The sequence below is a fragment of the Prionailurus viverrinus genome, chromosome A1, assembly GCF_022837055.1.
Source record: "Prionailurus viverrinus isolate Anna chromosome A1, UM_Priviv_1.0, whole genome shotgun sequence".
Taxonomy (NCBI): Eukaryota; Metazoa; Chordata; class Mammalia; order Carnivora; family Felidae; genus Prionailurus; species Prionailurus viverrinus.
Genome location: NC_062561.1, coordinates 132,974,363 through 133,000,431, shown reverse-complemented (window position 1 = coordinate 133,000,431; position 26,069 = coordinate 132,974,363). Strand labels below are relative to the sequence as shown.

General features: G+C 39.2%; 1 protein-coding gene across 1 annotated transcript in view; it reads left to right on the top strand.

Moving 5' to 3' along the window:
• ADAMTS6 (ADAM metallopeptidase with thrombospondin type 1 motif 6) overlaps window positions 1-24,506 on the top strand; it is a 296,499-nt gene extending 271,993 nt beyond the window's left edge. Inside the window, exons 22-24 of the mRNA XM_047867513.1 lie at window positions 5,072-5,248; window positions 7,937-8,093; window positions 21,352-24,506. Coding sequence (XP_047723469.1) covers window positions 5,072-5,248; window positions 7,937-8,093; window positions 21,352-21,461 — 444 coding nt within the window. The 3' untranslated portion in view covers window positions 21,462-24,506. The remainder of the gene's footprint in view (window positions 1-5,071; window positions 5,249-7,936; window positions 8,094-21,351) is intronic.
• The last annotated feature ends 1,563 nt before the right edge of the window (window positions 24,507-26,069 follow it).

Below are 26,069 nucleotides of genomic sequence, written 5' to 3'. Positions count from 1 at the left end.
GCAACATTCTCAATTGATTTGATAGGATTTACATTTAGGTAGCACTAGTTAAGAAGGAATTGGGGGGTGGGGTGGGGTTGGAAAGGTAGGGTGCAAAACCTACCTGCAGGTGACTGTGCTTTGTTTTAGAAGACAGTTATGACACCACCTTGCTTACTTCTAGGTTCTACTCTGGTACTATAACTAAGCAAATTAAACCTGTATCTCCAGAGAGAACTCAGTCTAACCCCAAACTGTTAACATTTCTGTGCTTTACAAGTGAGAGCCAAATTGTTTTCCCTGTTGTGTTTTCAAATACTTTTCTCTGCAAAATACGTTTTTTGCTTTTTAATAGTAGATCATTAAGCTAAAGCATAAATACATCTCTCATAAAAATGACCTCCTATATCTCACTGGGATGAAAACAAACAAATGGTCTGATCAGATTTTAAATAACTGTGAAATTTTGATTATATGAATAAATAGGAAAAAAAGGTATTTACCTGCAATAAAGAAAAATAGTGAAAAATAATTTTACTAAAGAATAGATTGTCCAGGGGCACCTGGGTGGCTCAGTCCGTTGAGCATCCAACTTCAGCTCAGGTCATGATCTCACGGTTGGTGAGTTCCAGTCTCATATCAGGCTTATTGCTGTCAGAGTGGAGCCTGCTTCAGATCCTATGCCCCTCCCCCATTTGTACTCTCCCCGTGGGGGTGGGGTTGGGGTTGGGGGGGGGGTGGAGAATGGATTGTCTACTGAAATAGTATCTTCCACCCAGCTACCTATATAGTTTATTGTGAGAATGAATGGGATGGATTTTGATGTCTATTTATAATTATGTTTTCATCTAAAAAAATGAGTTTTATTACTCATTCAATATCTAATTATTACTAGTGAATTTTAGGGCATGGTAAAAAATGTGTACAAATCTACCCTTTATGTGGGTAGAGACCAGTGATTATTTCCGGAGAAGACTCTAAGCACTTACAATGAAGTTAATGCCTATTAATCATATCCATAATCATGGCTACATCTTGCTTTTCTAGAACTTCTTATGTTGTTAGATAGTTAAATAAAACTGAAGCTGTCAGATGAGTAAACGTATTTATTTATCAGAAGTCTCGAGAGGCGGAAAGATGAAATGTAGGCTTAATAAAGCAGAAGGAAGAAGTAAAAATAAAAACAAGCTGAGGGACATCTCTCTCCTTGAACATCTCTGACCTAACATCAAAAGAATTTGCAGGATAGAGTTCTCTTTGAATAAAACTGGTCTAATTGGCATCCCTATGCCTTTTACTTTTTTTTTTTTTACAAGAATTTTTTAAACATTTAAATTTATAATCACTCTTAAGAAGTACAATATTTACAGAGACCAGAGTTGAGGCTTTGGATACAGACATGTAATATTTGTGGCTAGGTCTGCAGGGGTCAGGACTGGTATATTTATTGAATCAGAATATGGCAGAAATATAGTTTTCAGTCATTCGTTATTTCAAGAATTCACTTGACTATCTCTCTACTTCTAGTGTGATGGGATGGAATATCCTTGGCTTATTTAGAGGAGTTTGGGTTGTAATTTTCTAAAATTATTTCTTCGGTAGAAGTCATCACTATATGTTCAGCTTTACATATAATTTCACATTGTCCCACAGAGGGTTTGTGTCTCTGTACATTTGCTTTCAGAGCTCTGGTGGAAAGCTGCTATTTGGATTTACCTGTACTTCTTAGTGCCTCCTTTTCTCACCTGCAGAGTGGGTGTGGAAACGGTACTTCAGGAGGTTTCTGTGAGGATCAGGTACACTGTGACATGCAAAGTACTCAGGACACTGCCTGACAATCAGTAGTAGCACCGCTTTGTCTTTTTATTGTTCTCCTTGTTACTACCATTATTTTCTTTGTTTTGGTTTTGGTTTCCCGGGGACTTCTAGCCACAAACGAATGAATTGTGTGTCATGGCATTGTCTGCCTCCCCCAAGTGTAAGCAGGACTTTGGCATAGGCTCTTAGCCAAGACTGCTGGATATTACTACCTTCTTCAAATAATAGCAGAAGTTTCTTGCTACTGGAAAAAGATATTCGAACAAGCAAGGGGCATATGTCCCCAGCTTTAATACACATATTATGCTTTTAAAATGCAAAGGGAGAGGAGAGTGGCACAAGTGAATTTATTAGCAAATGTTCCCATTATGAGAACTAATCATAGCTTAAAATCCTAAAATTGGATATCCCATATATCCTACATGTTTCTATCTCCCTAAAGTCTTTTTGCATTTTATCTCAATTTGTTTTTTTAATAATTAATTAATTAATACTTTTTCTGTGTTCTCATGACTTCCTGCTGATGCTAAGAGCTAAAGTGTGGATCAGAAGGTCTGGGATTTATTTCCTGCTCTACCACTTGCTATCTCTTTAGCCTTAAGCTGCTTAAGTTTTCCTTATCTGTACTCACTCTCAAAAACTTGTATAAGAATACTGTATTTGAAAGTGATTCCTGAACTGTGAAGCTCTAATGAAATGTGAAGTAGTAGTGTTATTATCAGTAATAATATTTAGCATTAAAAGAATGGCAGAAATCCTCTAAGGCCTCGGCTTCTAACATTGGTGGATGGTGGAGGAGACTTGGTGTGAAGTCGGGAGGACTAGACACAGGTGGGGCAAGCTCAAAAGACCGGAATCGAGGCTTTATTCGTCATACAGAACACATGATTGCATGTCTTGGTTTCCTGAAATATAAAGTGATAGGATTGTTTTAAGGGTTAATTGAGGTAACAATTGCAAAGGACATAGTGTAAAGCCTAACGTTCAGGAAACAGTAAGAGTTAGCATTACGTCTGCCATTTAATAGCTGCATGACTTTCTACTAACCATTTAGTCTAAGATTGTTTCCTCATTTAAGAAACAGAATAATAATTGCCATCTCGTAGGATTTCTGTAAAGACTATATAAATTATAGCACTTAGCACAACCCTTGGTATATATCATGTTTATTAAACAGTAGCTGCTACTATCATTATTATTTTTAGTAGTGGTTAATTAGTAGAAGTGGCAGCAGCATTGGCGTTGTGCGTGGCCCTGGGCTTGCACTGGAGAATACTGCATGTTAGTGTGGAGAGATTGATCTGAAAAGGTAAACTTAGCCTTCCTATCAGGGGACAGTCAGCATATTTAGAGTTTGAATTTTTATCTTGAGGACAATAATGAGCCATTGAAGGATTTATTTTTTAATCACAGGAGAACATAATTGATTGGTGCTTTAGACAGTGGATCGAGGTAAGAGCAAGAAATACGGAGACCTGTTAGAAAGACAATGTAGTCTTACATGAAGGAAATGATGTTTGTCTGAAACAAGATTAGTGGCAGTGGAGACAGAGAAAAATCAATAGATGTGAGAAAGATGTGGGAGTTGGATTAACAGGACCCAGTGATGGATTCTATGGGAAGAGAGGAGCAGCAGCTGGAAATAAGGATGTTGATTTGGCTGTGAAAAGAAGTAGCAGACATCAGGAATTTGACCACTTTGACCACTAAGACCCTAACTAAAGCTTCTCCTGGAGCCATCTTGGAAAGAACTGGATGTTCTCCTCCTTCAAAATGCATCTTAATGAAATTTTTTCTAAGTTGGAGGATATGTATTCTGTTATTACATTCATGCTGATGAGAAGTTTTCATGAGATCCTTGATTTCACCTGAAAAAAAAAAAGTAGTAATTTTCTCTCTATGACATACACCAGGCTCAAAGATTGCCCCGACAGAACCACGCGGGGTGTATATAGTGTTCATTATGATATCCTCATCCCACAACTAGCACACTTTGATTTACCTGATTGTAAATGAAAACCATCCTACCAGATATACAACAGTATGTGTTTATTGAGTGCATACTCAAAGCCCTGTGCTGAATCCTGAGGGTCAGGACAGGGTGGTGTACAAAGAAAAATTAGAAATGAAATAATTTTAAGGAGCTTATAGTGTGGAAGGGATGAGAAGACATGTAAACATGTAATTACAGATAGGAAGATGGTGATTCTGGGCTCAAGAATATATATATTCTACATCCTCTTTTATGCTACTTAACCTGTGTTCACATGTATATCTCCTACATAAAACTATGAGCTCCTGGAAGGTAGAGACCATCTTATTCACTTTGTATTCCCTTCTCCTCAGTCTAATGTAGCTCCTGCAGTAGATCTGGGATCTTTCTTCCTTCCTTCTCTTCTTTCTTTCTTTCTTTCTTTCTTTCTTTCTTTTGAACAAAAGGTACAGAAACAGGGCTTCAAAATGTTGTGGGTAAGGTCCTCACTTGACTCAGAGGAAGAACAGATTTTAAGGAAGGGTTCAAACATACAGGGTAGAAAGTTGGAGGACTTTAGTCAGTCAACATGTTTAATAGATGACTCTAAGAAATAGCATTCCAATGAACCTGGAGAAGAGGTAAATAATTGGAAGAAGCATCTTTTCCTCAGTATGAAGAACAGACTGGTCCAACTAGAGTCAAAAGCATTATGTTTAGGGAAATTTATTATGTACAAGGAAAAGTTCAGAGATTTTCTGTGCAATAAACTTTGACCAATGGCCATGTATTCTTAGTTACCACCCTCTAAGAATACACATCTCAATCAATCCCTAGCTTGCTTCATAAAGACGAGTTCTTGTTGTCTACTAATAATAAGGATTCTTTTCAGAAGACTACACCTAGCAAGTAGGAAACCAAGGATTCCACATTCCAAAAATTAGGATTTCTGTAAAAACTGTATAGCTCTTAGCACAACACTTGGTATATATCGTGTTTATAAAATGTGGCCAAGGACAGGGAGGTATCGAGGAATAAACCTACCCATGATAAAAGAAGAAAATAAGTTAGCCAAGAAGCAAACTTTGGATTTAACTCTTAAAGTCCTTAGGGGAAAAGTTAAAGGTACTTCTGCTTAAAAACTTAAGGAGTTTTCATATCTGAACGACTTTGCCCAGAATTTTGTCTATATGCATATTGTATACCCAAAAACATTCACTTTAAGAAAGACCTTCCTCATATTTTCCTCTATCTTTAAACTGCTGTGATTCATTTAAACTGCTGTATTTGTTTTATTTCCAGTGCACTCCCAAATGTGGTCCGGGATTCAAACATCGGATTGTTCTGTGCAAGAGCAGTGACCTCTCTAAAACATTCCCAGCTGCACAGTGTCCAGAAGAGAACAAACCCCCTGTCCGTATCCGCTGCAGTTTGGGCCGCTGCCCTCCTCCTCGCTGGGTGACTGGAGACTGGGGCCAGGTAAGACAGTGCAGCAAGGGGTTCCTGCTGAAGCAGTACTTTGAGACACTTGAGTTTTCTGATTGGGTCATTATAAGGGCTCCAGAGATGAGAAACACGACACAGAAATCTGGGTATAAGATAAAGTATGAAACAGTGCATGAGCAGCAGTCACACATAGACCCACTAGCTGTGTTTCTCCTGTACCCACACTCTTCCTACTTCTACCTACTCCTTGGGGCTTACCAATGTAATTTAAAATTAAAAGAGAAATAGTCTGTATGGCCAGATATTTGAGCAAGCTAACAAAACTTTGGATTCTAGTCCCAACTCTCTCAGCTACTTCAAGAACAAATCTGTTAACCCCAGTGTCTTAACTTTCCTACTTGCAAAAGTAGCTCCTCTTAACTTCACAGAAAAGGTATGGGGGTTCTAATTAGCTTGATAATGTGATTGACAGTCTTTGAAATATTATCAATATCTATTATTCAATGGATTTAGCTGATGGACATCATGAATTGGGAAGCCAGTATAAAGGGCTTTTGGTCTGTATTTTTACATGAGGTTCATTTGCATTTTATGTTCTAATTCCTATTTTTTTCTTTCTTCATTCTCACTTATTTTTTTTTTAATTTTTTTTTCAACGTTTATTTATTTTTGGGACAGAGAGAGACAGAGCATGAACGGGGGAGGGGCAGAGAGAGAGGGAGACACAGAATCGGAAGCAGGCTCCAGGCTCTGAGCCATCAGCCCAGAGCCTGACGCGGGGCTCGAACTCACGGACCGTGAGATCGTGACCTGGCTGAAGTCGGACGCTTAACCGACTGCGCCACCCAGGCGCCCCCATTCTCACTTATTTTTAAACTGTGTTATCTTAGTGAAGGCCACCTTAAATCCTTTTACAACAAATCGATATATTTGGATACAAGGAAAATTGAGTATTATTCTTTTGAATGTCAAAAAGGAAATCTATTAGGTTACATTAAAAATAATGTTCCAGAAAGGTAATTTCTAGACAATCAATGCCCTTTTCCTGTGGTTTTATAATTAACCTTGTAGCTAGTTGTTTTCTAATATCTGAGACCCAAATAAATCATGGCACATAACTATACCAGTATGATTTTGTGTGATCTCTGGACTGACTGGACCTGTCATTACTTATTAAAAATGGCATTTCATAGAAGTAGTTAGCAAAATTCTGGACAACCCTCAGTATTTCTACAGTATAGCAGTATCTACCGACCTCTTCTGTTATAGTTGGGAAAGGGCAAAGGTTTTCAGTCTCCATTAATGCAAATAAATATATTTGCTCTATACTCAGCCAGCCCTGTGGGGAGACAAAATCAGTGTGATCATAAAATAATTAATATTTGCACATGTATAACAAATAATTAATAATTTGCATTTGTATAGCATCATTTAATTTATGAAGTACTCAAGTGGAATACACATGATAGGCATTGTAAGCAATTATGTGTTTCATACACTTCACTGTGGAAGTGTAACCATTTCAAAACATGGAATTGATATTGTGTTAAAGAATAAGTACAGACATGCCCTCATAATTTTGATTTAAACCATGGAGGCATTTCCTTCCTTACATATTCTTTGTTGCAATGCACTGTCATATAAAGGTCAGTTGAAAGTTTTCGCATGTGAGTGATTTCACCAAATTTGCAGTAATCAATTTCAGGTTATTCTTTTAAATGTTGTCAAGTCCTTTTCTTCTCATCTATATTTTAAATTCAGTTTTCTAAAATTAAAATTAACTGGTAAAAATACATTTTCAAAGACACTTTAATACATTTTATGGTGCATTTGTTTGTCGTTCTTTATTTAGGAATTTTAAAATAAAAGTGTCTGTCAATATCCTTGCAACTCCTGTTAAGTGTTTTGAGAGTTTTTACAGACAAATTCAATAGGGCCTCAGTTTGTTAACCTTGTAAGCATCACCATCGCCTGTCTCGGCACTAGCTCATCTCCTTGATCTCAGATCTCACAGGCTTTGTGGGCATTCTGGGTGGCAGACCCAAAGAAAGATCCAGCTTCATAGTTCAGCCTGGACAGCTGATCGGTCCCCACTGAGACTAAGTCACTCAGAGAGTAACTTCAACTGTAAAGTAACTGAATCCCTGAGTAGATGAAAAAGGAGAGGGAGGCATGCTACTTGGCTCACATTTGTGTGACTAACAATACCTTAGAAAACTCAAGGTAATTATTTAAGCTCTTTTATTTTTTTTTAAACTGGTTCCCATCACAAGCCCACACAGCAGTCACTGCTGTTTTACTGAACTCCTATTTTGATCACATTCACAGCACTCCAGTAGACCATCAGCTTGTTTGCCATAGGACTGTAATAAATAGGGAGCAAAAGTGATGTCCCAGCACTAGAATCCCTAATTACTACTTCCTCATGAGGGTTTTCATATTACACTCCTGTTATAGTTCACCTAATTGGAAGTGTTAGAAAAATAGCCCAAGAAATCTCTTGTTTTCTAGGAACTATATTGCTTCCATTTTCAAAGGTAATAACATGTTCCTTGAATTTTCAAATGAATTCTACAGTAGAATGACTTAATCATATACCTCTCCAAGATGAACTTCATATGGACTTTAAAAGCTAATATATATGGTATTTGGAAAGATACAGTATCTTTTTACCTCCTGAAAATTGTTGAATTTTGTTTCTCTCTGTGTCTTTCGGTTCAGTGTTCTGCTCAGTGTGGCCTTGGACAGCAGATGAGGACTGTGCAGTGTCTTTCCTACACTGGACAGGCGTCTAGTGACTGTCCAGAAACTGTTCGGCCTCCATCGATGCAGCAGTGTGAAAGCAAATGTGACAGTACCCCCATTTCCAATACTGAAGGTGAGTTTCCCATGGACAAAGGGCCTGCGGCCTCTAATGACTCACCTCTGGTGGCTCCCAGGGTTTGAGGAGCCCCATAAAGCCACTGTTGTAGTATAGTCCATGTAGAGCATTTGTGAAAGTTGCATGTGTACTGGATATGTGATAAGGAAACCTATATTGTTTTCCCTGACTACCTGACCTTGTTAAGTCACTTAACCTTTCTGGAGCTAAATTAGCTTATCTTTATAATGAGAGATTGGAGTAAGTAACCTCTAAGGTCTATGTTTGACCTAGCATTCTATGTTTGACTTGTGCCAGAAATACAGAGATGATGTCTAATGAACCACACTTTGAATTTAAAGTTCTGTTTCTTTTCTGTTTCTTTTGGATTTAACAATGGATCTCTACCATCATGAAGATTAAAATTCATGCTTCTTGTACATATAATGAAAGCATATATTTGAAACTATTTATTTCAAATGCTAGTTTTCTTATTGTAGAAAAGAAGAAAAAGATAATTATATAGCTGCTTATAGAGGAACACAAAGGTCTTTATGCTCTGAAATTTCTCTTTCTTTTAATTTTTTTTAACGTTTATTTATTTTTGAGAGTAGAGACAGAGCATGAGCGGGGAAGGGGCAGAGAGAGAGGGAGGCACAGAATCCAAAGCAGGCTCCAGGCTCTGAGCTGTCAGCACAGCTGACGCGGGGTTCAAACCCAAGAACCATGAAATCATGACCTGAGCCCAGTTGGACACTTAACCGACTGAGCTGCCCAGGTGCCCCTGAAATTTCTCTTTCTTATGTATTGGGACATCTGTTTATTAATAGCAGTTGCCAGCCCAAATCCTGAATTTTCTTATATCTTATTTAAACAAGTATACTTTGCTTATTCAGTTAGGCATTCATTTAAAATTTCCTGAATGCCACTATGTAAGCGGCACTACAACAGAAATCATGGGAAATATAGAGACAAATATGGCATAGTCAGGAAATTCAGACTGCCTTGCCACATGAAAATAGAGGCATGCCCAAATAAATGCACAAGAACATCTGGAACCACTAATTTAAATTATGTAAGAAACCTGGTTATGGGGCTCTGCTTAAAACAAAAGTAGAGAACTATCCTGAAAATAATTTGTTAATGTTTTTCAAATGAAAATTATGTGCTCATGAGCCTATTAAAAAGAGATCTATTCCGGGGTGCCTGGGTGGCGCAGTCAGTTAAGCGTCCGACTTCAGCCAGGTCACGATCTCGCGGTCCGTGAGTTGGAGCCCCGCGTCAGGCTCTGGGCTGATGGCTCAGAGCCTGGAGCCTGTTTCCGATTCTGTGTCTCCCTCTCTCTCTGCCCCTCCCCCGTTCATGCTCTGTCTCTCTCTGTCCCAAAAATAAATAAACGTTGGAAAAAAAAATTTTTTTAAAAATCTATTCCTTTTGACTAAATTTCTCCAACTTAAAGGATTTTTAAAAAAAATTACATTCACTATTGGGGCACCTGGGTGGTTTAGTCAGTTAAGCATCCGACTTCGGCTCTGTGCTGACAGCTCAGAGCCTGGAGCCTGCTTTGTATTCTGTGTCTCCCTCTCTCTCTGCCCCTCCCCTATTCACACTCACAAAACTAAATAAACATTGAAAAAAAATTTTTTAATTACATTCACTATTTTAAAATATTTCCTTAGATATTTTATTTTAGGAAGAGTAATCATCTTGTATGACAGGATACAGAGAAATTATTTTGCAAATATACTGGTTTTTATATCTAAGCCTCAACATGAAATCCTTTTTGTATAATTTACTCTTTCAGATAAGTATGGCCTTATTGTACATTAATTCAAAATCATAATTTTAATTTGCAAAATCTGTGGCTCTGATGTCATCTACTTTTTTGTCCCTTCGGTAATGGTCATTCTAGAAATTGAGCTTTTCTTCTCTTGAGAAGGACTCAAAATCCATGATAAACCTAAGTATTTTCCTTAGCAAAACAATCTCTTTTAAATAATCTAAATAAAAATATCTGTCTTGTGTAAGACTGCATCAAACAATTATAAATTGTTTATCCATTATAAATTATTAGCAGTCAATCACATAGGTCTGAAGGTCTGTTTTTCTTTCTGAGTTGGAAGATAAAAGGTTGAGGTGGAAAAGAGGATATAACTATCATATTAAATTACTCTGTATTGGGTATTATGGGTAGGCCCTTTATATTTCTTATCCACCTTATATATCTCATATACATAAATATCTCTGTGTGTGTGTGTACGCACGCACGCATGTTATAATTATGTCAGCAACCGTCCAAGAGTTGGTATTACTGATGAGGAAACTGAGGCACAGAGAGGGATAGTGACTTGCCCAAATGATAAGACTAGGAAGTAGTAGATGCAGGATTTGAACTGAGATTTGGCAGAGCCCAAGGGCATGTCAGTTTCAACTACATTTTTATGCTATTCTTAATTCACTTATTAAGTAGGGTATTTTAACATGAAAACAGAGCTTCTGGTTATGAAGTAGCAACTCTTTCTAGCATGACCATCATCCTGATTCAGTAGATTCAGGCTTAGTCATTGCTGAAAGAATTGGTTTTTTAACATGCTCACAGCAATGTAGATGTTGAAATTATGTATATAACTTTATTTTAGGCATTTTAGTGATTTCTCCGAAAACTTTTCTGTAGTGGTTAGTTATTATACAGAAGCGTCATAGCTGGTGATGCAAAGTTTTCAGAGTGGGCAAAATATCATTTGTAACTGGACTTATTTCTGCCTTAAAGAAATTCTCTTAAAATAGATAGGTGTTAATCTGAGGTTTCTTGAATTATTTGTAGAAGCACCTCATGGTCATTTAATCTGCCTGGCCAAATCACTTTTCATTAATATTAATTTGAAGTAAGCAGTCAAGACAGAATTTTTAGCCCATTTAGTAAAGAAGGAAACTTTTAGGAAATTATTAATCCTGCAAAATATGACTAATCTTAGAACTGTTAGTCCCTAAAGCTGCTGAGTCATTGAAAAGAAAGAGGATCACTCTCTTACAAAATTAGATTTAAAGTGGATATGTCTGTCATAACTTGTTTTGTGTTCTCTTTGGCTTCCCAGTAGCATATGTTGAATACATTTAAATACCTGAAACTATCTGTTCATTTCATCAGCAACTAATTATTGAATGCTTGCTGTGGCCAGCCTCTTCCATTCATTATGGAAAATTCAAATGCATTTGTAAGTTCATAGTCTTACACGGATGATATTTAAAAAAAAAAAAAGAAAAGGAAGGAAGGTAGAAGGTGTTATGTGGAGCAGTTGACACAGTGCTAAAAGTTCAAATGGAAGACAAGTGACTTTAACTTTTTAGATCAAGGCAGCTTCATAGACTAAGTGATCTGTGAACCTGCTGTAATGTGTACTTGGAAAAATAACCCATGTATACCCTGGGAAAAGAGGATGAAACAGTTGAATTAAATTGTAAGTTATCATTAACAGAGATATGAAATGGACAGATAATATGGATTTCAAAAGAGAAGAGGCTCTTACATGAAAGTAATGTAAGAGTAATCTAATAGGGCTTCTGGGAATCAGGTCAGGGAGAAAAGAAATGCCTGTTGCTAAGGGAGAGTTGGGAGAGAAATCTGGTAGTAAGGGAAGGAGTAAGCTCTGGTTGCTGCAGGAGGTTGAAAGAGGACTTCCTATTCCCCTTCTCTTGACTCTTAGTGGGAGGCTACTGTGAAACCAGTTCAGGTCTACCCCAAGACAGAGTTGGACCAAGGGAGATCCCTTGGGATCTAAAATACAGTTTTTTAATGGGGTCTCTATGGGTGAAATGGACCATTGATAGAATCTTGAGAATTGTTTTAACAACCACAGTTTAGGAATTGGTTCTCCTTCTAACATTTTATTATGAAAATAATAAAACATTTCAAATGTAACAGCAAGGTTGAAAGAATTTTACAATGAACACCCACTATCTGGATTCCAACATTAACATTTTCCTGAGCTGATTTATCACATATATATCTATCTGTCCATCCCTCAAGGTAATGGCTTTTAAATAATGTCCTCCATTCACCCAACCATTATTATTTACTTAGCAAGCCAGGGCCAGCAAGACAAAGGGCCAGGCACTGAGACTATGAAAGAAATATGACAAGGTCTTTGTCCTCAAAGGGAGCACAGTTTAGCAGGGGTGGGGACAAATAATTTTCACAGTATAGGCAGTACTCTAACAGGGTAGAAAGAAATTACCATGAGTACACAGAAGAGGGGTAATCAGTAGAAGCATCGTGGAGAAGACAAGCTTGAGTAGGGCACTGGAAGGTATGAAACAATTTGCCAAGAACACATGGAGATGCTGGGATTCCTGGCAGAGGACGTGTGTATTCAGTCATCAGGGCATGGAGGTAGTTCAGTATGGATGCAGTGGGTTGGCAGATGAGAGGTAGTGGAGATGTGGCTACAAAGAGAGAGAGTCAGGGATTTGGTTTTGGAGGGCCCTGAATGCCGTGGAAGGCAGTTAGGACTCTTAAGTTCTAGGGAATAAGCGAAGGAAATTGAAGAGTGACATGCTCAGGGTGGCAGCAGTGTGGAGGGGCAGAGGGAGGTCAACTTTGTGTGGAGGAAGAGTTAGAACGTTATTCTAAGTGTCCAGGCTTGAGATGATGAAAGCTTGAATCAAAGTAGATAGAGTATAAATCAAAAGGGGAGTAATTAATTGGAAAAAAAGAATAAAATGGAAGGGAGAATAAAAAGAACCTGATGAACAGTTAGACACAGGGATAAGAGATTTGGAGGTATCCACTATGACTCCCATGTAGATTTTGGTTTCTGGATACTATAAATCACGGTAAGGCAGTTAGGCTTCTATAGGGAAGTTAAAAATACATTCATCCCCAAATGCCATAATAAAATAATGGAATTTGAGTAAGATTTTTAAAAATAAAAATAAAATAAACAATGGAAAGAGATTGAAGAAATGGAGTGAGGTTAAGACAACAAAGAATAATAAGAGAAATTCGGAAGTGGAACATCAAGATATTAAAAGTAAATAGTCAGAGGCACCTGGGTGACTCAGTCAATTAAATGTCTGACTTTGGCTCAGGTTATGATCTCGTGGTTCGTGAGTTTGAACCCCACAGCCTCTCTGCTGTCAGCACAGAGCCGACTTCAGATCTTCTGTCTCTCTGCCCCTTGCCTGCTCATGCTCTCTCTCTCTCTCTCTCTCTCTCTCTCTCTCTCCCTCTCAAAAAAAAAAAAAAAAAGTAAATAGTAAATAGTAAGACGAGACTAGGAGAAGGAAGAAGGGAGATAAAATTTGCCATATCCAACGTCTGCTTTAGTATTTAATTCTTGTAAGGCTTCAGTGAAGGGTTAAAGCATTATAGGCTTGAATTTGACAGACTGCCCATGATGAGGATAACACTGCGTTGCTGCTGGGAGTGAATTTTAGACACACTGGGTATCACTGCATCTGAAGTACCACTCAGAGTAATTTTTTAAAGTACATCTGGCAGCTGGGACTAGCCTACTCAAGCTTACCTGAAATTCTATCCCAAATGCCATTTTATTCATCTTTATGCAGTTTCAGGTTCCCTTGTAGTTTATATGGTGAGTCTTTTCTGTCTCTCAATAGTACAAGGCAATCTGTCAGCTAGTATTTATTGCTGCCAGCTAATAATTCATGGTGTGCCCTGAGCTGGTAGCCAACCCAGGAAAGGGGTGGTTAGTGTACATTGGTTTACCAACCTAGGCTAGTAGTGGCTTTGGTTGGTCTCAGTGTCCCTCAAGTGAATGACTTGGAGAAAGCCTGAGCAACTCCAGAAACCTCATAGGACGTCCAGAACAAAACAACTACTGGATTTAAAGTGGTGCCCATTGTATTAAAACCAGTGAAAGGAACAATGAAGGTCATTTGAAGATTCTGAGTTGAAGGAGGTGAGGAAGAGTAGGGGTTTTTTTCCCTTGGCCATTTTAAAGAGCTCATAATGCACCTTACCACTCAGGTTCACATTCCTGGCTCTCTGGTTTACAGGGAACCCTGGGATTTGTGCTGGGATTATACCACCTTGAGGATGAATGTGGGTGGCTTTCAGGGAATAAGACTGGGAAAAGAGAAACTGAGGAAGCAAAGAGAAAAAGTAATGGCTTAGCCCATGGTAAGATGACATTGGAATCAATTTTCGTAGTTGATACCACCTTGTTCAAGGATGAAAAGTTGCTGGACTGTTCCCGTTGCAATGAATAATGTCAGGTCCCCAAATGAAACTTATTATTTCACCCTTTTCCAGTCTGAATATGTAGAATATCAAGGGCAATTTTTTCAGAAGAAATACTGAGTTCACATCCCTCACCCACACATTCACACGTACAGCCTTTGCCATCTCACTTCTCACTAGGCTCTGCATCTTCTGGGCAGTTTGACAGAGGCACAGCTGGTTGTACTTTTGTAATCCAAAAGATAGACCCTAAGGTGCTTAAGTCATAACTGTCTACTTACTGTGTTCCTCTAAACCTCATAAAAAGTTTATGGGCACACAGGGCATGCATTCGCCAAAAAACGATGCTGAATGGTCCGACCTGGTCATGAAAGGATATGTCCCTGTATACCCCAGGTCACTCCAACGATATAATTTAGCCAGGCTGTGCGACGTTTCAGGAAATAAATGCAAGAGCACAGCATTTCAAGAGTTGCTCTTGTGTTCCTTGGACCAAGTGAAGCCTTCAAAGTCACAATGAATCTGAATCCAATTGCATCCTAAATTCATAAGCCTCTGTTCACTGTGAGTGTTTTGAAATCATGTCTTTTGGGTCGAAGATTTGAAAGATTAATGTAAAGCACCTGTGGAAAAACCCACTGGCACATCAATGATAAGTAGATTCATGTGTTGCCATGAAACAGGTTGTCTTATTTTATCATTCAAGTCTACCAAAACCCAGATTACCAGTGAGACCCACTCTTGCATACCTGGCAGGTTACTTATGGGTCTGGCTCATATCGCAGGGCCTAGGGGTTGGCTTTCAGCTCTTAATATATTCCCAAGCGTCCCTGAGAAAAATGTAGGAATACCCCACAAATTGCCTTCCCCATTAGAAATCTTTGGACTTGGGTAAAGTGCAATTTTGTTTTCAGGGACAGGTAGGATGCAAAAAAAGGAGAGACTAGTTAGGCCCACAAAATATTCCCTAGAAGCCACACAGTAAGGACCTCTCACCCTTCCAATGGCCTCACAAGAGACAAGGTAGAGTAAGTGTCTTTTCTTTCTCTTCCCAGGAGAGTACTTAGCTGGTACATGATGAGAGCAGAAGAGAAAATTAAGCCTTCACCTTAAAATCCTTGACCCTGCTGGCTTAGATACCACTACTTCAAAAGCAATACATATAAGTGTATCTACACAAAGAAAATATGATAGTCAAGACAAAACCTTCCAAATAGATTAATTACAGGGTAATCATGTTACAAAAAGATTCTTACTAAAGGATTCCTTTTCATAGGTGTCCTAGTAGGATAGTTTATTTACAGGTTATGTATTACTTAAGTATAGAGAAACTTTTAATTATTAGATATTTTAGAGATTAGCTAGAAATCAGCACATACTGAAGATCATTCAGAAACTAAAACAGAACATTTATTATTGTTTTGATTTCAATGGGAAACTGTGGTTTAATTTATGTACAACTTTTCCAGAATGGTTTTACCACAAATGTGATCTGTACTGTGTATTGGCTCAAGGGTGAGATTATTTCATTGTTTTTCCAAGTTTTTATTTAAATTCCAGTTAGTTAACATACAATGTAATATTAGTTTCGGGTATAGAATTTAGTGACTCATCACTTACATTATTTCATATTTTTAATGGCTTTGAGAATGAAGCAGACTAGTGAATAATTTTTGTAATTAAAGCCTTCTTGACTACATGAGCAGAATGTCAATGAGTCAGTCCAAGAGCTCAACACATCAGTCCTCTCTAGGTAAGCTAAAAAAAGTGGCAGATGGGCTGAATGCCCCAGTATCATTTAATACTGCTACTAATATATTTAAGATTATATTCAGCTTTCTGTAATAGTGGAGCTTTGAAACTCCATGGTGCAACTCAAATCACCTTCCACTCATGTCATTTTACACAATTGAAGGAGGACAGTAAAGCCGAAGAAAAGCATTCATGCCATTTTGAATACCTGTGACCTAGAACTGCTTTTAAAAAACATTTGCCTTGGACACCTGGGTGGCTCAGTCGGTTAAGTGTCTGACTTCGACTCAGGTTGTGATCCCGCAATTTGTGGGTTCTATCCTCGCTTAGGGCTCTGTGCTGACAGCTCAGAGACTGAAGCCTGCTTTGGATTCTGTGTCAACCTCCCTTTCTATCCCTCCCCTACTCGCAGTTTCTCTCTCTCTCTCAAAAATAAGTAAACATTAAAAAAAAAAAAAGTCCCCGGGGCGCCTGGGTGGCTCAGTCGGTTGAGCGTCTGACTTCGGCTCAGGTCATGATCTCACAGTTTGTGGGTTCAGGCCCCACATCAGGCTCTGTGCTGACCGTTAGCTCAGAGCCTGGAGCTTGCTTCAGATTCTGTGTCTCCCTCTCTCTCTGCCCCTTCCCCGCTCACACTTTGTCACTCTGTTTCTCAAAAATAAATAAATATTAAAAAAAAATTAAAAAAAAAAAAGCCCCCTTCTCCAGGGGCCTCACTTGATCCAGTTGGTGGAGCATGCTACTCTTGTTTTGGGGGTTGTGAGTTCGAGCCCCAGGCTGGGTATAGAGATTGCTTAAAAATAAAATATTTGTTAAAAATTCCCCTTTTTCCATGGTGGCAGAGCATGGTGATGCTGATCAAAGCGTTTCTGATGATGATGTCACCAAGGGTTGACAAGGGTCTGCCTTATAGGTAGAAATTTTTTTGCAGTTTCATGCTGAGCATCCTAACCCCAGCTCTTAAACCGACTACCTGGGTGACCAGCATGGGTGTCCTAACCTCTGTGAGCTTCAGTCTTGCCATCTCTATAAACCTGATGTTTTATTATACATAAAAGCGTTCAATATATAAATATATAAAACCACGGGCATTTCCTGGTACATAGGAGCCATGTGATACATTATTTTTAACATGATGATTGTTATTGGATTAAGCGCTTGTGGCTTTAAAAGACTAAGAGAATGAAAGACCAGTTATGGTTACCTTCTCTGATAAATAATTTCCGTGAGTCCAAAGGCTGATTCTTCTTATCTAGGCAGTCTTTAGAAGGCAAAACCAAGAAGTAGGAACAGGAGCTTCCACTGGGGCCCTCCTTTGGGAGAGCTCCCCATACTCCAGGCTCTGTGTCCTCACACAGCCCCAGTGTCTCCACTTGAATGTCTCATCAAGGCCCAAGGTCCCAGCCTTGGAGTCCCCAGTGCTGGCTTTTCCCCATCTCTCTCATCATGATTTACCTGCTCTCTGTTTAATATCTTTTTGTTAATTTGCTTATGCATGCCAGTGTGTAACCCTTCCTGAGAGCCTAATGCACATTTTGACAGGGATCCCAGAGAAACAGTACATGGTGGTTGATCTCAGAGGCAGATGTGTTGGTGAAAATTGTAACAGAGCTAACAGGCTGAGTGCTTCCTCTGTGCCGGTGCCACGGCCATGCATTTTGTAAGCACCCATGTGAGCCCCACTCACCACATCCTGTGAGCAGGTCTTGTCACAGTCTCTACTTCACAGATGAAGAAACTGAGGCTTAGAGAGGTGATGGAACCTGGCCCAGGACAACCAAATACTTGGAGGTAGCAACTCCAGAATTTACCCCCCAGGCGCAGCCGACTCCAGATCTGCCACTCGTCACCACTGTCTTATACTTCTGGTGCAGGCGAGTCTGGTGCACTCCTAAAGAGTCACTACCTCCCTAAGCTTGGTTCTGCTCCCAGGACCCACATGACTTCCTGCTTTCAATCAAGCTGGATGGAATCAACTTAATTGACAACAAACTTGAGAGGGGTATTGGAAATTTCAGAGAGGGATACCCCACAGCCAGTTTTTAGCCTACCCCGAGGCTCCACCCTGCTCCTGGCCAAATACTGCGCTCTGGGCCTTAGCATACTGAGGAGAGTCCCCTCATTTCAAGCACCCACTTAAGTTGCTGAATCCTGACTTAGATTTGTAATAGCCTAAATGGGTGAATGGAGGGGTGATTGGAGGGAGAAACAACTTATGAATATTTTTTTATTCATTATTTATTATCTGCTGTTTATAATCAGATTCCCAAGTCTAAATCTAAAAGAAGAATCTGTGAATTTGCTTGTATTTTACTCATCTCAGAATTTTCCTGGACCAGCAGCAACTCTTCCAAAAATGGAGTGATGAGTCTCCCAATAAAATTGCACCCCAGAAAATACTGACTTGTGTCAATAGGACAGCACCTTCTCACTAGTAATCAAAATATTGCATCCTCATTGAGAAAGTCAGAGGGCAACTTACTGTCATTAGGTGGTAAAAGGTAATAACTAACAGTGGTAACAAAAATAGTTAAGTCACTATCTTATACTTACCAAGTGCTGATATCCTGTGCACTGCTCTGAGTGGCATCACAGGATGTACATGTTACATGTGGAAGGGAGAACTCTCATCATCCCCGTTTAGAGATGGGGCAGCTCCAGCACAGAGAAGCTGAACTATTTGTTCAGAGTCGTAAAGCCAGTAAATGACAAAACTAGGATTAAACCGGAACAGTCTAGCCCCTAATCTTATTTCCTTGTACTATTAAAGCAACCAGTCCTCCTCTATCTGTCTGTCAACCAAATCATCTTTATATTTTGGCAAAGAAGACCAAAGCTAACATTTACTTTGTACTTGAAGCTGTCCCACCAAGCGCTGCTGCAGATTTTGAGGGGGGTGGTCTCTGCTGGCCCGATGCTTCATGAAGACGATTTAGATTAAAGATGAGTGGTACTGTATTAGCTTTTCTCTTTATTTTATTTTATTTTATTTTATTTTATTTTATTTTATTTTATTTTAAATCTATTTTAAGAGAAAGAGAGAGAGTGAGCATGCATGAACGGGGAAGGGGCAGAGAGAGGAGAGAGAGAGAGAGAGAGAGAGAGAGAGAGAGAGAGAGAGAGAAAGAATCCCAAGCAGGCTCCACGCTCAGTGCAGAGCCCAGTGCAGGGCTGGAACCCATGAACCATGAGATTATGACCTGAACCAAAATCAAGAGCCAGACACTGAACCTATTGAACCACTCAGGCACCCTTCTCATCATTTTAATAATTGCGTTACCTTGACCCTTGACAAAATCTTGCTCTTAGTAACATGGATAACACTTTTTTTTTCTTTTTACACAATTATTCTTAGTCTAAACCTGTTTTGATTGCTTTTTACTGGTCATGACAGAGAGAAAAAGAAAAAAAATACAAAGTGACCTCCAAATTATAATATGTGGAGATCTTTTCATCTCAAATTCATTCTTGATTCATCAAAAATCATCTGACTTTTTTTTTAGTGCAGAGTTTAAAGAATTTTTTCTTGTCTCTCTTCCCTTCTTTCAGCCAAAACTTAAATGTATTGAGAATCTTACTGTGGAAATGTTCTACTCAAAATTCTGACTATTACTCTTTGCTAGTCAAATCATGAGTAAGGGAGTTTGATGGTGCAGAGCTTAGGTTTGCAGATGATTGAGGACTCCAGTTTAAAATTTAAGTCTTTAATATAAAGCAATACTTACATTGTCAAGAATAGTGTTTAGTAGAACTAGGCATCCCCAGGAAGTTTCCAACAATGTAAGGTTAATTCATGTATGTACAATTATAGATTTGAGGTGAAGCTATATCACTTCTACCCTTTGATTAAGGGGTCTTCTATACATGATACTTTAAAAACAATCAGTTGTGTGTAATGATAAAATTATAACTTGATAATGATTAAATGAAACACCTACATGTATCATCAATAAACCACCAGAATTATAAATACAAAAAAATAAAATAAAATAAAATAAAATAAAATAAAATAAAATTTAAGTCTTTCCCTGAAAGAGCCTGGAACGTGAGGTCTATAACATTATTACCTAACTTTTCAGTAATAAGAACTGAAAGCTTGCCCATTCCTTCACATGTCACTTCTCAGGTTTATCTTATGGCTTATGTACCATGTATATGATTTCTTACATGTTCAGTGGATTTCTGAAGCCAGGAAAAAACATGAAAATAAACCAGCAAGCAAGCAAGCAAGCAAGCAACAACACAACTGTCCTGTTACACTGAATTTCACCCACTGTTCTGCCTGATTCTAATTACCTTCAGTAATTTACCCAGGATGCTTCAGTATAACCACCTGGAAAAGTGAGGGTGGAACTTTGATTCTGGGAGGCATATGGAAATTTAATTACTAGGTTTACAAAGTATTTTAAAATCCCCAGATAAAAGTGACCAGAGGACTACAGAAGAATATCATTATTAGCAGCAGTGGGGTTATGTGGGGGTGAGAGGGGTGCTGAGGATCAAAGGCCGGTGTCCCCTTCTCTACACTGGCCCCTTCGCCCCATCTTCTGCAACCAGTCTCAAGGGGAGATGGAGAAAGAATCATTTATTCACCTTCTGGCTGCAAGAACTGCAGACCTCAACTGTGGCAGTTCTAGCACTGAGGAGAAAATACACATAGGAAAAAAGAAGGCCATGTCTCACTTCCAAATTAAAAAAAGACATTTCTACATGTTTCCATAACCCACAGACTGCTGCCATTTGAGGCCAACCCCTCCAAGTTTTCCTCTTTGTCTAGTGTAGTTGCTGAATCTAGGCCACTGTCAGCAATCCTTTTCATTCACCCAGGCCCATCCCCACGCCTCACAGATGCACAGATTCTCTGGAGACATGTGTACTTTGGTATCAAACAATGCAACTCATGTTTGATTTTGGATAACCTTGCACTGCTGAATAAAATAACCCTTGAGAAAGAAGCAATAAAAGCGCTGTAAGAAAAATGACTCATGTTTCCAAGCTGTCTAAAGTGATCACTTATCCCAACAAATGGTAATTCTTTCAAGACACAGTGGGCATGCACCATACTTGTAAAAGTCTGGGAGAAAAGCCTTGCAACCATTTTTTAAAAAAATTGTGTTAAAATATATCAAAAGAATGTTTCTGGTAGGCTGTACCATACAGGGTATGCTTAAAAACAAAAACAAAAACCACATGGACGTGGAAGCCAAGGTGGATTGGTGCAAGGGGGTCCTTGCTGGATATGAACGTGGAGCCTCACTGGCCTGTTTCTGCACTTGTTTATGTGCCTCTAATTGTTTTCCATTTTCTGCCCCCATTCGCTAGAGTGCAAAGATGTGAACAAAGTGGCGTATTGCCCGCTGGTGCTCAAGTTCAAGTTCTGTAGTCGAGCATACTTCAGACAGATGTGTTGTAAGACCTGCCAAGGACACTGACCCGTGGAGAGCCAGAGAGGGAGCCTTGTCATTTCATCGTGGAAATGCGTCCATCAAAGAGAGCCACCCAGAGGAAGAGGATTGATGTCCTTGCAAATGCATTACCCTGTGGAAAACGTAACCACTGGTCAGCCCTAGCTGACAGGATTTCAATATTATTTTAACTTCTGTGAAGTGGGATTTATTGATCCAAAGTGCTGGACACGGTAGTAGGAGGGAATGCCAGATCGGAGAGATCCAAACAACACAGGGAGACTTGCTTACTGTGGAGCGTTTGTGTTCTTTCGAGTAAATCCAATAGCCTGTTTACCTCCTTGGACCATTAAGATAATTTTTATTATGGACTTAGCAATGACACTGAATCCATTTGTATTTAAAACCGTTTAAAATGTAGCTGTTATGACTTGGTCAACTATGGAAGTAAAGAAGATTCAGAAATCTTAAGTCATAGCTTAAAAATATTTACTATACTTTATCTCAATACAACAGCACCACAATTTAAATTCTAAAACGGGCTTTTAACTGTAATTTAAGGAGCAATTATAAATCAAAAGTAATGAAAGTTTGTATTATTTTTCTTCATTCCACTTAATTTCCTTAGGACTAATCCCCCTGTTCTGAACACTGCTGTGAGCCATATATAAACTATATTAAACTGAACAACAAGGAAGGACTCAGTTTAAGGCAGCGCATCAGTTACTGCGGCCGTGCAAGTCTATAAATTCTGTGCTAAGAGACTGGGGCCAACTTGCCATTGTGCAAGTGAAGCTGAGATTTCCATTAAAACTTTAAGAGAAAAACATTTCAGTTTCATGCAGAAGCCAGACCTGGGGTATGGTAGAGACTGAAGAACCGGGCCCTTTGCTGCCATCACACAGGATGCCTGAGTCCTTATGTGAGTCACCCCAGCTCAGTTGTGTTTACAACCTCACCGGCCACAGGACAGCTTCTGCCCCGTTGGATTTTTGCATGCATGTTGAGCTTACTGAAATGATGCCGTGCAAAAGATAGACTGGCTCGGCAACAACCAGGCAGACCCTTTCGCTGACAATTGTGATGGGTTCCAGATGTCCCTTCTTTGATATGGCAGAAGGGCATTTATTTATATGAGAGCAAGTGTGTGTGTGTGAGCGGGCGCTTTTGAGTGTGTGGGTAGATGAGTGTGCTTGCACATAAATGTGCTATTTCTGTGAGTTTTTAAAGTAGGCAAGGGATAACAACCAAAGAAGAAAAACTCATGAAGCCTAGAGATCATAAAGCATAATTTTAATAGTCACTCAACCAACTATTTTGTATTTTTTATGGATACTCTGAATGGCAATTAAATGTGAAACCAAGTTTCTTGGGCAAGTCAAATTCTAGAATCAAATCCAGAATCCTAAATTAAATTGACTAGCTCATAGTTTCCCTATCCACAAGTTTCATGTCATGCTCATCAAAAGATTCAACAGCGAGATTAAAAGAAAGCAAAAAAGAAGAGGGTACTTATATATATTTTGTACTTGAACACTTGTAGCTTGCAGCAGGTTCTTGATGAATGTGCTTTGTGTCCTACACGATGTGTACACCATGCTACACGAACACCTCAAACTCCAACCAAATGGCTACTTTGTAAAGATGCTACTTGCAGTTAAAGAGTATGTTCGACTTCAATCCATCACTGTGCTCTCATACTACATGTCCGGTGTTTCACCTACACCATGACCTAATGTAGATGATTAGGTTTTTTCAGAAAGGAAAAGAGATTCACAGACTTCAAAAACCAACCTAACCTTCAGGTTTGCTATGGACAGTCAGCACGGGCTGTTGTTCTGCACACTCAGTCATGGTCATCAATATTTTCTCACCTGCTTTCTGTCTCAACACCACAGCTCATGTCCCTGAGCTTTCCAGAGAAAGCTACTGACGATACCCAAAAATTGCCAGGGCCGCTCTCTCTACTGCTCTTAGAAGACCAGCCAGCGTGCTATCTATTCAGTGAGGGGGGAGGCAGCCCATGAGCAGCGTGCCCCCAGCGCTGAATTCACTTGGTGCCTCGTAAAGAGTGGTTAAATTGGTGCTAATGTGCCCTGGTGGAATAAAGAAAGGATGGGTGGTTTCTGTGGCATTTTAGGCATAGGTTTGCCATCAGGACCTGTCTTTCCCCAAATATAAATATCAGCTCATGGTTTTATTCCAAAAAGATTTCTTAATTGACTAACTTGAGTCTATTCTTCACCTCACCTGGAAACTAACATCATGAGGACTGTTGCCTTGGGCCACCTTGACTGGCCCTAGAAGAAGGGGCAGCTAGTTTTCCCTCAGGAGTGTGCACCAGTCCCGAGGCCAGGAGTAGAGAGCTTCCAGGAGCAGCATCGCAGCATCGGATTACTCTGCTAGAAGGAACCAAGCACAGAAGGTTTCCCCTGAGTGGGGGAACACATCATATTCTACAGCACATCACAATACCGCTGCTACTCTGTAGTCAACCACGTGGCTACATGATGCTCTCTTCCTAAATAATAGCAATAGGATTGTCAGTGGAGGCTAAGCCACCATGGCAGGCCCTCCGAAAGTAGCGTGCTATACGGACTACTTAGAGAGACCCAAGGAAACTGGTGCCCTATGTCTGAGAACCGTATCTGCCATCAGCACAATATCCTGCCAAAAAGGAAAGGTAAAATCTACCCAACTGATTAAAGTCCTTGAGATACATATAACTCCCCAAACCGTCCATTTCATTAGGAATTTTATTGGAGTGAATGTCACATAGGTATCCTTAATAATACAGAATGAAATTACCTTTGTATTATTGTGATTAGTTGTTGCTTATTATTTTATACTCAGTATTAATGTGGTACACTGTTACTTTTTTTTTTTGCTTTTGTAAATTATATTCTAATTTATTGCCATGTTTCCTAACACTTGTCCTACATTCATTCTCCTGCTTGTAACGAAAATGAAAAAGTCATTGTAACACTTGATGGAGTGAAATTCCACACCAGGCACAGATTTTTTTTAACATAGATAATTTAGTGAAAATAAAAATTCAGCTTGTAAGAATGATTCAGATGAAGGTTGTCTATTCCCTGAAAAGCTGGTGTGAAACTTTCAGTAGGAGGATCTTTCCTTTGGAATACCACACTACATTATCCAAATTCTCCAGATAGCATCTGGGATAGAGATAATCTGTTGTATGCATCCTTATTACAGTCTTCAGAAATTGCATATATTTGTATTTCAGTAATATTAAATACAAGGGCTTTAGATATTCCTGGTGGAGCTCTGTCCCCAGATGCCACTAGTCAGCTTTTCTAGCACTAGAAAAGAAGTCCAGATTGACCCATGACTCTTTTGCCCCCACCTTCTTTTGCTTTCCATGTAAATGCTTTCACATAGAAGACGATGCAAGATATTTCATTGTGGAAAAGGTGCTGAACAAAAGTATTCATATTTGAAGGATTTTTCTATTCAGATTCAGCAGGGAGCATAGAATCATGAAGGGCATACTTTTCCACTTTCAGACATTTCCTCTTAGGCTGAACTAATGGTTCAGCCATCGCGGAGCTGGGGTATTATTATCATATGCAAAGGTAACTCAGCAGTTTTTGAAACTCAGCAGCTAACATAAAGGTGCCCGTCTGCATGCTTAGCTATTTGTGTATGTTCATAATGACAGTCTCATCAATTATATAAGAAGATGTGGAAAACCTAAGCAGATTGTGCTTCAATCCACTTCCTTCCTTCCATACCCACCCGCGCACACATTCCACCTCACCTGAAGAAATCAGGTGCTGCCATTAGATAGTTTTGGGGAGTATTTCTCCAAGGTCATTCTAGGAGCCAGAAGTTGGAGTATTATGAATCCTCAGTTAATGAGAAGACTCTGGAACCAACTGTTTTAACTTCCCACTGCACTTGCAAAGAGTAGTTTGCTAGGGGCTGGGGAGGGGGGAATACCAAAAAATGAGGTTTGCCTTAGCTTAGATTCCACAGATGCTAGTCTGTCTTATCATCTACAGTTGTTTTTAAGCTTCTAGTTAATTGTTTTCTCCCACTGAAATATCTAAAGGGTACTATCCTACTTAGGGCACTGACTCCAAGGACAGTGCTCTGCTCTCCATGGAGATTCTACCAGTCTCTAGAGAGCACCAGGATCGACTTTCAGCTTTTATGCTCCAAAAAGAGCATTTTTTGACATTTTTCAAGTGAATTAGGAAGAAAAGTCAGATATTGATCTTTGTAACAAAAATGTGAATTTGTGTGGCTAGGACAAGATTCATTACTTTGAAAAGTCAAGGGAAAATACATTCAGCAAGAAAAAAAAGTTACAGCCCAGGAGGACTAGAAAATTCTAAATAACTGGTTGCAAAAAGAGAAAATATCAGTCACTGAATAAAAAAGTGACAGATAAGCTGCATTTGGAATTCTTTCTCATTCGTATCATCAGAATGTGTGGAATAAACATATGTTTTCGAAAAGAACAGCTGTTCAAAATGGTTTGTGCCTCAGCCTTGAAAACCTCAAGCTGTAACTTAAAAGGAAAATGGTCTTTTCTCCCATCTTTTTTCTCAGAGGGTTATTTCTAGCATTCCTGGTCCCTCATTTCATCCACAGATGGTATCTGAA